This window comes from Sphaeramia orbicularis, chromosome 12 (genome assembly GCF_902148855.1).
Source record: "Sphaeramia orbicularis chromosome 12, fSphaOr1.1, whole genome shotgun sequence".
Taxonomy (NCBI): domain Eukaryota; kingdom Metazoa; phylum Chordata; class Actinopteri; order Kurtiformes; family Apogonidae; genus Sphaeramia; species Sphaeramia orbicularis.
Window position 1 is genome coordinate 22,853,034 of NC_043968.1, and position 14,429 is coordinate 22,867,462.

At 40.9% G+C, this 14,429-nt stretch overlaps 1 protein-coding gene across 1 annotated transcript in view; it reads left to right on the forward strand.

The window, feature by feature from the left end:
* Positions 1–522: 522 nt before the first annotated feature.
* sbf1 (SET binding factor 1) overlaps positions 523–14,429 on the forward strand; it is a 29,223-nt gene continuing 15,316 nt past the window's right edge. Inside the window, exons 1-17 of the mRNA XM_030149036.1 lie at positions 523–653; positions 777–883; positions 2,078–2,191; positions 8,104–8,181; positions 8,292–8,405; positions 8,585–8,713; positions 9,041–9,139; positions 9,270–9,477; positions 10,007–10,119; positions 10,230–10,379; positions 10,522–10,590; positions 10,694–10,855; positions 11,039–11,292; positions 11,641–11,813; positions 11,925–11,998; positions 13,941–14,133; positions 14,223–14,350. Of these exons, the coding sequence (XP_030004896.1) occupies positions 785–883; positions 2,078–2,191; positions 8,104–8,181; positions 8,292–8,405; positions 8,585–8,713; positions 9,041–9,139; positions 9,270–9,477; positions 10,007–10,119; positions 10,230–10,379; positions 10,522–10,590; positions 10,694–10,855; positions 11,039–11,292; positions 11,641–11,813; positions 11,925–11,998; positions 13,941–14,133; positions 14,223–14,350 (2,157 nt within the window). The 5' untranslated portion in view covers positions 523–653; positions 777–784. The remainder of the gene's footprint in view (positions 654–776; positions 884–2,077; positions 2,192–8,103; positions 8,182–8,291; positions 8,406–8,584; positions 8,714–9,040; positions 9,140–9,269; positions 9,478–10,006; positions 10,120–10,229; positions 10,380–10,521; positions 10,591–10,693; positions 10,856–11,038; positions 11,293–11,640; positions 11,814–11,924; positions 11,999–13,940; positions 14,134–14,222; positions 14,351–14,429) is intronic.

Genomic DNA, 14,429 nt, shown 5'->3' on the forward strand with positions numbered 1-14,429 from the left:
ACACAAAATACTGACTTTTGCCTGTAAGGTCCATTTAATTCATATGCATAGTATATTTTTTCAACATAATGATCATGTTTTCTGTGTTTTCTTGTATCTTAATGAAGAGACAAAAGTAAATATATGTACTCATCTTAACCTTGATAAACAAACAGCAAAACTGAGGATGGATGAAAAGACAGAGAGCAGTACTGTACATTTACTGCAAGACTCTTTAATATATATACATTTATCGTGTATGTCTTCTTCTTGTTTGTGTTCATCGTTGCTTTTCTGATTTCTGACGTTTCAAGTCAATTTTTAAACCGACCACTGTCTTTTTACTTTGTTGTCTCTTACCTGGTAGAAACATTTACATTAATTTACTCCAATAACCAACATAAAAACTACCTCTACACAGGATACATTACTTATCTTTATCAAAATTTATTTTGGAAAGCTCTTATAAATAATTGAATTGAAGTGTCTGATACCTGTCGAGAATCTGCTTTAACATGTTGTCTGTTCTCTTGTGTCTCAGGTATAGTCAATGTGTTGTATCTGTTCTGCGCTGCCTTGACGGAACATAAGATCCTGTTCCTGTCCAGCAGCTACCAGCGCCTCACTGACGCCTGCCGGGGGCTGCTGTCCATCATGTTCCCTCTCAAGTACAGGTGTGTTGCTGCTCCTCTACAGCAGTGTGTCTTCATATCTGACAATCATTGACAGACTTTTTTTTTTTTAATCAATGATGCTGACAGCTGTTGTGTTAAATGTTTATTTTTATGTCCGCTCAGCTTCACGTATGTTCCAATCCTGCCGGGAAAGCTCCTGGAGTCCTGAGCACGCCCACTCCCTTATCATTGGTGTCAATTCATTCTTCCGATCAGAGACGCAAGAACTGGTGGGTTCTCACTCAAATATGACTAATGTAACTGAGGAAAAGCATGAATAAAAATTTGGTTGTGTGTATGAATTGAAGATTGTAGGAACAAACTGATTTAATTCAATTTTAGTTCTTTGATAAATGCAGAAGTAAAAATTGTGTTTGTTTTGATATATTCAACAATTATATTGGCTTTTAATGTGTAAAATAAAGACATTATCAGAAAGCTTTATGTAAATCCCAAAATGAAGACTAAGACGGTGCAACCGAGCTTTGAACTGTATTTTTGCGTAAGACTGAAATAGCTGAAGTCTAATTTTCTGTTGCTCTGCAGACATTGAACTATTATTACAGCTGCAAAACATGCTTAACTCTTTAATAAGAATCTAAGTACCACTGTGTGATGAATGTATGTTAAATCCTAACATATCTGATGTAACCGCTTTGTTTTATGAGTCTGTTTTTTAAGATGAAGTATGTGATGGGAAGACGGTTGGCAAAGCTTTGTAAGCGAGAAAATGAAACTGCCTGAAGACACAAATGTCAGCACCACACACAGCCAAGTCCATCAGCCATAAAGAAACAACCAGTGTTATTAAAACTGACTCACAGATAAACCATACAAAGCAAAATCTCATTTAAGGAGACTGTATTATATCCCCTCGGTTGGGTTTTGGTTTTAGTGCGGCACAAACTATCGCTGACCCACTAAGCGATGGTTCATGTGTCTTTTAATAAAGCGCCCGTGCTGCTGTCAGATTGAATTACAATACGACAGGTCTTCACAGTGGTTGCCAAGGTAAATTACAGTCGTGCACATGGCAGTAAATAGTGACTTAATCTAATGATCAAAGTAAATAATTATCCGGTGTGTTATTAAAGCCTGATGAGAGTGTAATGGATGCACTGTATCGCCTTGATCCAGCCATTGTTACACATAACAATGTGATGCTATGTCTTATAGCATAGTCTCACACACATTATCGATGTTGGCGCATTCGTCACGGTCAGGGGTCAGAGGTTGTCATCTGGCCAGCCTTTCCTGCTGTCTGCAGGGAAATGTGAATGGGTGTTTGATAGATAGCATCCTTTAATGAGCAGCTGCTGACAGAGACAACTGCTCTGTCTCTGGTTGGTCTGTCAGTGTCTGTAATCAGCTTGTGTATCATTCTGCAAATGAAAGGTGTGTATGTTTGTGTGTTTTCTACTCAGTTGGATGTGATCATTGCTGACCTGGACGGCGGTACGGTGACGATCCCGGAGTGCGTCCACATCTCACTTCTGCCTGAACCTCTGCTCCAACAGACCCAGACTCTGCTCTCCATGGTAAGAGCTGCAGCTTAAGCACTGAACACACCCAGAGTGCACTCTGCTGCATACTGGGAAATCTCATTTAAGGCCAGAGGGCGGCTTCTGCCAGAAATAAATGCCCCAGTGATGCTTCATGAATTAAGATGCTGGGAAGCTCGCCACTGACTTTTTCCTGCTTTTTAACCTTAGTATTTAGGGCTCTGGGATTTATATTTTTTGTAACGCTTGCATGTTTTGCTTTATTTCACTTACAAACGTACACCTCCACACTCATGGTGAAGAATATCCTACCAGTTATTTTTCATCACACATCACAATATTGTATCCTTATCAGCCCATATCAAACACATCTCTGCGTCTTCCAGTATTACAGTGCCAGCCCTTTCTGAGAAATTCTCTGTCTGTGAGCCATGTAAGCATACAATTTTTAGCTTCCTTATTCTCTTGATATCAGCACAATGAACTCATTTCTTTCCTGCTTCCCCCTGTTGGCTGTATTTACTGCAAATACATACAGTGTGTGATGTCCCATGTGAGATGATACCGAGGTGAACTTTTGCGTTTGCTGTGGGATGATGATAGAGGAAGTTATCCCCATTTATGAGAAGATGCTCATTTTGATGGTTTACTGGACATGCTGTAAATTTGTAAAGATACCTGTAGAAAATAAGGAAGAATGATTGGTTAAGTTGTAAATTCTGGGTTTGTTTAAGGCTTGGATTATTTTACGTTTTATGTTTTATGTTTGACATAAAGTGCAGTTTACTGCCAGTGACTGGTGATTTCATTTGTATGTTGAATAATTAACTCATGAGCGTATTTCCATCTCTTACAAGCAGTGTGCATGAATTATTTCCTGTTGTTTAAACAATACTGATGATATTAGGAAAAATTAAGTATCTAGAATCTAGCAGTATCAGAATAGTTTCATTTTGGGATATGAGATGGCTAGCTAGATGATAATATAGTATAATTGTAATAATATTAGCCTGTGTGCACTTCAGTTGCTGTTAATAGATTGTCTGTTTTTTATAACTTATTCCTTATTTTAGTTTAATAGCACACACAAGATAGATATGTGTATACACATTTCAACATGTCCATTTTACACCTGCAGTCAGTGTTTTGCAACATCTTTGGCAGATCCTTTCAGAATATTGAACACAGTGAAACACAGTAGGAATAATTTTAGGCTCAAACAACATAGTTACAGTCAGGGAAGCAGAAGAGTTTACACAATGGATGTACAGAAAGATTAGGTCCACCATTTAGGAAATATTTCCTTTTGAAACTTCAGAGAACATGTAATTTGTTCCATATAATAGATTTCCCTGACTGTTTCAACCCAGGTGTCATATGGTGGTGGCTCTGGGTTCATCCACTTAATAATAATATATTTATTTGCCACTATCAGTTGAGAATATAAATAAATATTGTCACTGAATCTTTTGTCAGCATCACTTGTGGCACTTGATGAAGTAGTTTTATTTAGTTTTATTGACAAATATTCCTGCATCTTTTTTAATAAGGCTTTGATCATTTTAGTCCTTTTTAGGGAGAAAAAAAAGGGCTTAATTGTACTTTGCTTCTTCTCAATGCCACAGTTTTCTTTCTCGTATCTGACAGCAAACACAATATTGTCACATTGTCTGCTTACACACATGCTTCTGATAACAGGGCTGATGGATAAAGTTATAAGGATGATGGATTGTTATCTTTGGTGTTTTCAGTAAGACACACCGGCCCTTTTTATAACATATGATATATTCATATAAAAAGCAATCACAAATGTGTGTAGTAGTGATGAAACACTCCTACCAATAAAGTTTTATGATCCGTGAGCTTTTATTGACCAAGAGTATTTCTGGCTGTTGAAGCTGCAAAAACACAAGGACAGAAAAAAATGTTAAGAATAGTTTTCTGTGTAGGACAAACATCATAAACCCAATCTTTATAAGTGACAAGTATTTATGATTGTCTGCTTTATATTGGATCTGCTGTGGAACGTTACCTCTGGTGAAGTCATGCATTGTTGGATTTGTTTTGTTTTGAGAGTCGCATGTTAATCAGAATGCTGATTCACTTCATTTGTCTCTTTACAATATGAGTGATGAGTTTCTGGCACAGATGAAGCTTCTGTTTTCCCTCTGCCGGTTACATGGGGTTGGGCTTTTTTTGTCCACCGATGTCACTGAGGCAGAGGGAAGGATGTGTTTATTTGGAAGGAGCTGGACATGGCAACTGTGTGTTTGGATGTTGTGAGGAGCCTGACCTCTAGACTTAGACTTCCCACAGACTCTGTAGGAGCCGCAATATAAGAAACACATTGTCTTGCTTTTGTTACAAGAAACTGACGATTCAGTGAAAAGGAATGAGCAATGAATCTTACTTATGTTTATGTTTATGTTTACGCATTTGGCAGACGCTTTTTTCCAAAGCGACTTACAGGGGAAAAATTAAAAATACTTGATGCTAAGCTGCTGAAGGAGGCTACTGTGAAATTATCTCAGCAATCAAAGTGTTAAGGTGTGTTTCTCTGGGTGGCTTTAAGGACAGCTGTCGTTTAATCGTCCTTTGTTGCTTTGCAGGATTGAGTTCTTGAATGTTTCATCTATTCTCATCCTCCCTCTTTTATCTTTCCGTCCACCCTAAACCAACTTTTTGGACCACTGAATTATTCATTACCCTATATTTTACTGTTTAAAACCGAAAAATAAGGTGTTTTTTTTTTTTAACTGTAATTGTTATCTGAATGAAATCTCAATAATCACATCCCTTTCTACCTTCCCTTCTCCTGTTGGATCAGTAAATCTACATCCACTTTTCTCTGTCCCTGTGTCTGCCCGCTTATCTTCTGTAACATAAACACAACCTCCAGCCAGAATACTCCTTTATCTCAGCTTTTAATCATTATTTAATCTTCACTTTTAATCTACTCTGATGTCCTTGTCTTGGTGAAAAACAGACAAATTAAAAGTTACTCAACAAGATGCTAAACCCTGACCTGCTGCTTGAAGCATTGAGCTCATGAGACAAAGGCTTAAAATAATACATATTGACACTGATAATATTAGGAAATGTTACATTAATTCTGCCTGTTTTTCTGTTATTTCTGTGTCAGGCTGCTCTGTGACTTATAACCTGGAGAGGTGGAGTGTTGTGATTCTTGTTCTGGGTTAGAGAATGGATAAAAGCCAGTGAGCAGTTCACTGGGCTATGGGTCTGTGTCCTCAACCAGTAGAGTCTTAGTGTGTGTTACTGATACTGTACACATTCACACATGCACTGTAGTCATTTCACAAACTGCTTCTCCATAAAAGCAGAGTTATGAATTTGAGCATCCTGACAACAAATGGAAAGGTTCCAACGTGATTTTTATGGTTAGATTACCTTACCTTAGCCAGTTCACACCAGCCTACACTGATGATGTCCTGTTGCTGAAATTAGATGTGAGGCGAGATACTGCCACAACCAGGGCCTCGTGTTCAGAGCTTTTGTTAAAGCATCTGTAAATATTGCCTGGAGAAGCTGACTTGCTCTAGGGTTACTGCAGAGATGATGCTGGAGTTTATTGGGCAGCAACCATGAACCAGGGCTTAGCCGCCCCGCTCACCTTACAGACAAATCTGAGTGGGTTTTCGTGGAATGGCTCTGAGATTTTACTGTTCCTAATAGCTATTATTAGCTGACTGGTGTTAGATCGAAAGAGACGACTGAAGTTTGACCCCTACAGTAAACATGCAAGAAAAAGGCAGAATGGCGTTGACAAGACTGTTTGTGGCACGTGTAACTGTAGCAACAAAACTCAATACAACACTCTAATGACAACTAGAAGTACAACAAACAGGTGTAAAGACTATTTTAATAGTCATATTTATCATACTATGTGAGTAAGGATCTTAATATAGTACATAGCATATTTCATCATGCGACGTAATATAGGTTTTCACCAAAGCTCATGTTAAACACACACACATATGTATATATACAAACTACACATATACATTATCACAAATGCACATGAACATGTTTGATAACCACATATGGCAGTAGTGTTTTTCAACCTTGGGGTTGCCAGAAATTTCTAGTAATTGCTAAAAATAAAAATACTAATAAAAGATATTTTTAATGATTCAATATGTAGTTCATTAGAATTAAAATACCACACACTTTTCCCAATAAAAATCAAGTTTAAATAAAATGCAGGATATAATGTCTGAGAGGGCATATCTTGATTGACCTGATCATGTGACCGCATGTGTTACTATGCTTCAACCTGCCCGGACACAGTCACAGTTAGAAAACCGGACCAAACAGAGATGGAAAGATTTCTTCACTCGCCTGGCCCTGTTAAGACATCTCCAAGAGAGAACTGTCTCAGTTTCACTGTCTGGGGTCTCCAGAAATTTGTGATGTTAAAATGGGGTCATGAGAAAAAAAGGTTGGGAACCACTGACTTATGGTGTCTCTCAATGTTTTTGGATGTGGCTCAACTCAGTATTAAGATTTTCAGAAATTTTGCTTCAAAACCTATAAATCATCTCCGTTGGTTTTGTCTGACAGTATTCTTCCAATACTCAAATTTCTGTTTTGAATGTAGGTGCATTCTTATTTTTGCATTATGAGTTACATGTTACTGAAGGAAAAAATATCACTATTGGCCATCCAGTTGGATATCAATTTTTTTCAGCATTCTGAAAGCAACAAATGATTGAAGAAAATGCAGTTTCGTAATTACAGATTCTAGAAATCCATCTCTCAATGTCCCTCAAAGTTCTTTGTAAATAAACAATAAAACTGAATCCTTGTAACTACAGAAATGTTTTTTATTTAACAGCCGCACACACTTCATTTTGCTTTAAATAAAAATCATTCACAAATAATAATTCAAATCAAACAGACAAAGAAATGAACATAATGTGAGACAACATCTAAATACAACAGTTAACACTTTCAGTGCCATGGGCCGATTAAATCGGCTTTACGAAAACAACCTGTAAAGTGCCACGGGCCGATCAGATCGGCTTTGGAGAACACGCCATATTTGTGTACAAACAAACCATCCACCCCCATTTCTTTCTCACATTTCGATGACGTTCTTTCTGTGTCCCCCTTTTGAGACCAAGCAGACGGGAATTTGAGGTCACGCGACCGAATAATATTTTTATATCTTTTTAATGTTTCTTATTCTCCGGTGTTTCATCAGAGGGAGCCCTCCATGCCGGGGGGCGGCTGTGGACTCCGGGGGCTGTGGCGCCTTCTCTCACTGGGGTTCGCTCCTTTCTGGTGGGTGGGGGTCCCAGTTGGCCCTCTCCCACTAGTTGGGATGCGGGGCTGTGTTGCTGGTGCCGGGGTCGGCGGCTGCCTCCTGGTGCGGATGGCTCCCTGAGACAGCGCCTCCTAAATTGATGTTTTACTTTTACTTGTACATTTTTGTTCTGGTCTACCCGTGCTCAGTCAGTCTTCTTAAGTATGTGTGAGCTTGTGGGTTTGCATGTGTATGTGTGTGTGTGTGTGTGTGTGTGCGCGGGTGAGTGGGTGGGTGTGGGTGGGGGGCGGTACTGATTTTTAAACTGATATGTAAAGCACTTTGTGCTACAGTTTTTAATGTATGAAAAGTGCTATATAAATAAAGATGATTATTATTATTATTATTATTATTATAAATTATGCAAATTACGATCAATAATGAATCGGCTGCGTCCGGTGCGTTTTGGATCTAATCAGCAATCGGTCGGATGTTACCGAGCGGTTTCCTGCAGGATTCTTCAAATATTATAAAAACGACGCGAAATACTGAAACACGGCCAAATTCTGTGGCACTTTTAAGGCTTATTAGCCCCTTAACTGTCTGGCACTTAAAGAGTTAAGAACAATGATCTATATCTACAGTGACTGTTCATGGCCTTTTGTTTTTGTCCTCATAGGTTCTGGATCCAGAGCTGGAGATCGCTGATCATGCCTTCCCCCCAGTTTCCACACAAGCCTCCGCACTTAAAATCCAGGTCAGAATCTCGCCGCTATGTGAAAGGTGTCATTGGAAGAGCTGTGACACTGTGGCATTCAGCGTGTGTATTTTGGAGGTGTGTAACTGCTGTTGTTGTGTGTCTTTCAGGATAAGGAGATCCGAGCGGTCTTCCTGTGGCTGTTTGCTCATCTCTTCCAGGGCTATCGATGGTGTTTACACATAATCCGCATTCACCCAGAGCCGGTGATCCGCTTTCACAAGGTACCGGAATACTTAACAATGACAAGTAACAAAAAAAAAGAACACCACATGTTGTCTGTGTTTCAGTGAGTGAAAGTGGGGAACTGAATGTTCAAAAAGAGTCTGACGTGTGTGTGTGTTTGTGTAGAGTTTCCTGAATGATAAGAGCGTCAGTGAAGTATTGACATGTGTTTCCACAGGCCGCTTTCCTGGGCCAGAGGGCGCTGACAGAGGACGACTTCCTCATGAAGGTGCTGGACGGCATGGCATTCGCAGGCTTTGTATCAGAACGAGGACCTCCGTACCGGAGCACAGACCTGTTTGATGACGTGAGTCTGCCAGCACAGTGTGCACCACTATGCAGGAAAATTTAATCTATGCATAGTTTTATCTGCAAAATGGGATTATGACAAGGCAGAATGAAGAGATATTGACCAGACTAGTCAGTATAACAGACAGTTTAAAATCTAAACTGAATTCCACCTCTGTTTAGCGAGTTGCTGGTCATAATTATTTTTCATTACTATCATCCCATATTTGTCTTTGAGTTTTGTGTTTGCAAATGTTTGTCTTTGGTTATTGAGTATACAGAGCTCAAATATGAAGATGTATCGTTTAATTTTAGTGTAAACTGACATTATTATATGTTTCTGCAGCTGGTAGCCAATCAGGTGGAGCGGATACGACAAGAGGAGGCCTATCCACACAAAGTAATGAACCACATCAAAGAGCTGGCGGAACAGCTCTTCAAAAACGTATGTTGAAGAAATTAACAGCAATATTAACTGAATACTCATTGTTTCTTCTTCATCCTATAATGTTTTCCTTCTCTTCATCTCCTCTATATTCCATTTTATCCCATCTGACTGGTTGTCTTCTCTTCAGGAGAATCCCTACCCTGCTGTAGCAATGCACAAAGTCCAGAGGCCATCAGAAAACAACCAGAATGCCGCACAGAACCAGTCGCCCTTCCCTCCTTTGGACGAGGTTGCAGTCCAGCTCTTCATAGACCATGCTGCTGCCAAACTCAAGACCGCACCGCCTGTGGTGAAGGCGGAGGTGAAGGGCATGGTGCCGTCCGGACCTCCACTGGGTGAGGATCAGTTCTTCACTTCTGTCTAGAATTCAGCCTGCGATGTAGTGCTTCAGAGAGGGAATAACAGAGACAAGTCATAAAGTCATCTGGTTTTAAATTAAAACAGATAAAAGCAATGGGGAAATAAAAATCCAATGAAAGGAGAAAAAGGACGATTAAAGGAAATAAAACCTCAGTTGAAGTCAGGACAGTCTCTGATAAAACTGTTTATAGAAAGGGCTTTAATATGGTTACTGTCATTCCCTGCTCTTAAGTAGAACAAAACTGACAGTAAACTAATGTCATAAAGACTACTACCATTCATGGTGCTGGAGGCAAAACTTTACAGAGGTTCGTTGTGATACAGCATCTGGTGGTTTAACATTTGTCCTAGAGGTATTATCTTATATTCAGCACCACATCTCTTCTTGCACCTCAAATTTCCTGTGTAAACTTTTGACTCTGACAATCTGTCTCTCAGCGTGTGTTTAATGAGTTCAGCAGCACAATGATAAATGAGTGTCATCAGCTGTTCTCATCCCTACAGGAGACATTGTGGACAGAAATGGCAACGTTATGGCTAACAGCGCCCGCAGACTAGAGGTGGTCAGGAACTGCATCACGTACATCTTTGATAACAAGATGCTGGAGGCCAAGAAGGTAAAATTCCCATACAGTCATTTCTACAGGTTTTATCCACACAATGTTCATCTGCCAACTTTTTTTTTAGTATATGTGTGATTCAGCTGTTGTGGTTTGTCTCTGTCCAGCTCATGCCAGCTGTCCTGCGGGCGTTGAAAGGTCGGGCAGCTCGGGTTTGTTTGACCCAGGAGCTCAATCAGCATGTCCTGCAGAACCGAGCTGTGCTGGATGACCAACAGTTTGACTACATCGTCCGCATGATGAACTGCACGTTACAAGTGAGTCCACGAAAAATGTGGATGCCATGGCATAAATGAAATTATATTATGTTCCACCACAGCATATACTCACTATATAACTACTTTAACCAAATTATACATTTTTATAATACAGTAAACAAAGTAACTTGTTTCTGTTTAGGACTGCTCTCATATAGATGAACATGGTATTGCTGCTGCCTTACTTCCACTGGTCACAGCCTTCTGCAGAGTACGTTCACTCCATTTGTCCTTGGAATGTCATTTATCTTATCCAACTCTTACTTCACTCAATCACTTTTCTTTTGCATTAAAGTCTGTCCTTTCTTTGGCAGAAACTGGGAGCAGGCATTACTCAGTTTGCCTACAGCTGCGTACAGGAGCACATGGTCTGGACCACCATGCAGTTCTGGGAAGCTATGTTCTACAGCGACGTCCAAAACCATATCAAAGCTCTGTACTTGGAGACGGAGGATGGAGAGCAACACAACAACTCAGTGAGTACATTAACAGTATTCAAATAATGAAAATGTACATTACCTACCCTAAGTTATATTTCTGCTGTAGTAATATATTTGCCACCACAGCTAAGAGGCTAATGATTGAATTTTCCTACCTAAAGTGTAGATGTCATCTTTGTCCTAAAGTCATTTATCATTAATTAACTTTCTTGTTCTCAGGAGCAGCAGGATGAGCGGGAGGTCAGCGCACTGGAGCTGGCGTCAGAGCAGAGTCGACTGTGGCCGACACTCAGCAAAGAAATGCAGACAGAGCGTGTGCAGAAGGAGGAGAGCACTGTGTTCAGCCAGGCCATCCACTACGCCAACAGGATGAGCTACCTGCTACTGCCGCTGGACACCAGCAAGAACCGCCTACTGCGGAGCTCTGGCCTCGGAGACGTGGAGAGCGTCAGCAACAGCTATGTCACGAACAGGTAGAACAGAAACTCAAGAGATGGTACAAGTACTTTTAAAAAGGAGACCTCAGATTTTAATTCTCATTTTAGTGCGTGAATATAATGCAGTATTATGTGAAATATTAGACAACACATGAAAGACACTCACAGGAAGAAGATGAAGAAGATAGCACACTGTCCCATACCTGTGCACTCAAGATTGAAGTTCAATGTTCTGAGACGTGGTTTATTGTCTACTAATACTTTTGGTGAAGGTCCAGAGGGTCCAAAATGCTAGTTTTATAGTACGGTCAATAAATTGTGATGCAGAGCACGCTACATGGGATCATCTGCTTTCAGTGACAGAAGCTCTTGTGTTGTTTTTAGTATTGCAGGCAGCATGGCAGAAAGTTACGACACAGAGAGCGGCTTTGAAGATGCTGAGAGCTCGGATGTGGCCAACTCTGTGGTGCGCTTCATCAATCGCTTTGTAGACAAAGTGTGTAATGAGAGTGGTGTAACCAATGAGCACCTTAAAGCTCTTCATGCCATGATACCAGGTGAGAACACACCCTCATGCCGCACTCACGCCATCCTCTCCTACAAAGCTCAAGAGTAAAATGTGTCACTGTTATTCTCCACTTTGACCCGTGCGTCATTTTCTCCTGTAGACATCGTTCAGATGCACATTGAGACGCTGGACGCAGTCCACAGGGAGAGTAAACGACTGCCACCAATCCAAAAGGTAACCAATTCCTATTTTTACGTCCCACTGGACAAAGGCCATGCAGAACCACAGCCAGCCCCGCCCACTCCCCTCTCCACCAGTCCCCACAGCTCAGGCTCACAGTGTCACAGCAGGTACAGAACCGTGTGACTCACAGCACGCCTGAGCAGTGCATGCTGCGTGATTGCTGTAGTCTTTTGTGCTGTGTGATCTTTGTGGCCCCTGTAGATTTGGGTGCCTTCGATCTGAAGGTTGGAGTTAATGCTGTGTGCAGTGTGTTGGAGAGGGACAGCGGCTAAGCTGAGCATGACCTGACATGTTTTGACAAAAGACTTCTGAGTGGAATATGTAACTGATTATGTACTTCCTCTCCATTCTCCTCCCTCTGCTCTCACAATGTCCTGTCAGTCTTTTTTTATCGCACTAAGTACAGTCTCCGGCGCATTTAAGTGTCACTCTGAGGTTACATGCACACTAAGAAATCTTTGTAAACTTTTGCTATATTTACACCTTGCTTCCACATTAAAGTGGTGTTTTAGGATCAACGAAATTGAGATTTTGAAAACTCGGCTGACCCTAACCCTGTTTTAATCTACAAGGTTAGAAATTGCATTGTGATGTGGATAGACAGGGAAAGACCGTTGAATGTGACGACATACAGTATACACCCAAATTTGCTGCGTATCTCATCAATAGTGTGTGTCCTTTCCTGATATGATTAATCCTTATCATGTGACCGTTTACAGAGGAAAAACAAAACAGCTTTGACTACTACCTGTTAATTCAACATGGACACCAATGCACAGGTGGTTTGTTACCTCTGCTAGCAGCTGTTGTGCAATAATTCAAGGTTTTATCTCATGACTACTACCGTTACTTGTGTGTTCATGCTGGCATGCACATGCCCAGTGTACGTGGTTATGATTAGCATTTCAGGCATGTGACAATGATTATTTCTTAGCTGTTGCTAATACTCTCATCTTAATGGAAATTGTTAGAATTTTAAAACACCAAAATGAAAAAGGATGCCTTTCTGAGTGGACATGTACTGAGACGTGTCATTTACAGCTGTTACAGTTAAATGCTAACAGAGGAAACTGCCCTGTTGCTGCTGTATGACGGCAACTAGAATGCAGACACATGTGGAATTAGGCCTTGTGCAACAGATTATGAAAGACCAAACTTGAAATTCTCTTCCTGTCAGAGGTGGATTTCCTTAGGAAGCTCTTCAGCCTCAGGAAGTGATGTAAAAGGCAGGAGGACAAAGCGAGGTTCATATTTCATTCCACCGAGCGCCAGCCCATGGAGACTTTGGCTCCTTTGGGTCTTGATCCACTTCCAACTCAAAACACAAGTTGAATTTCTTAAGGAATATGAAATGAACATTTGAATGAATAAACACACCCAAGTGATATTATTATTTTTTTCTTTTTGTGTATTTGTCTTCTTGTTTGTAACGTTGTCTGTGCCAAGATCCCACCAATCTCACTCTGCTGACGTGTCTGTTATGCAACAATAACAGAAGAATTTCAACATTAGCGTCTTTCTCGACTCCCTAAACAGTGCAGGTCATGAAGCCAGTAACCTCAGCATGGTTATAAAAGCATGAGTTACTAAAGAGTGGAGTGGAGTTTATTTCTTGTTCTGTTTTAATGTATGTGACCAGACTGTTTGTCCCATTTAAAATATTTAGTGCAGAATGTTGGCCTGTCATGGATGCACTTACTGTGTGTACTTATGGAAATAGGCATTTTCTGTGCTGAGAGGCATCATTATCCCACTGACATACCTGACTTTAGAGTAGTGTTTCACAGCTTTTAATAGATTGTTTTTTTGTCTAAAAGTAGCCGCAGCCCCGTACAATATTTGCAAAATCATTTATTCTCAAGAATATTCCCTTGGCAACTCTCCTTCTTTCCACTTAATTGTTCATCTTGTCATCCTCTGTGTTTGTGTGCAGCCCAAGCTGCTGAGGCCGACTCTTCTTCCGGGAGAGGAGCTGGTGATGGACGGCATGCGAGTCCACCTGATCCCTGATGGCCGAGAAGAGGCCACAGGGTTGATGGGAGGACCGCCTCTGCTTCCAGCTGAGGGCGCCATCTTCCTCACCACCTACAGACTCATCTTCAAGGGCACGCCCACTGACCCGCTGGGTGAGAGAATTAATAATGTGAAGAGCTTGTGTTGGTAGGGGTTGAATCTTTGGGTTTTCTAATCCCTGTTCTTTGTCTTCCTCTGGCAGTGGGTGAGCAGGTGGTCACTCGTTCATTCCCCGTCGCCTCTCTGACCAAGGAGAAGAGGATCTCAGTCACTTTACCCATGGATCAGTTTGTCCAGGAGGGTCTTCAGCTACGATCATGCACCTTCCAGGTAACCTTCAGTTTTCAGCTCCTATCACGTGTTATCATTCATGCACAGTAGAATCGATTTACAACCACACCTGACAGTC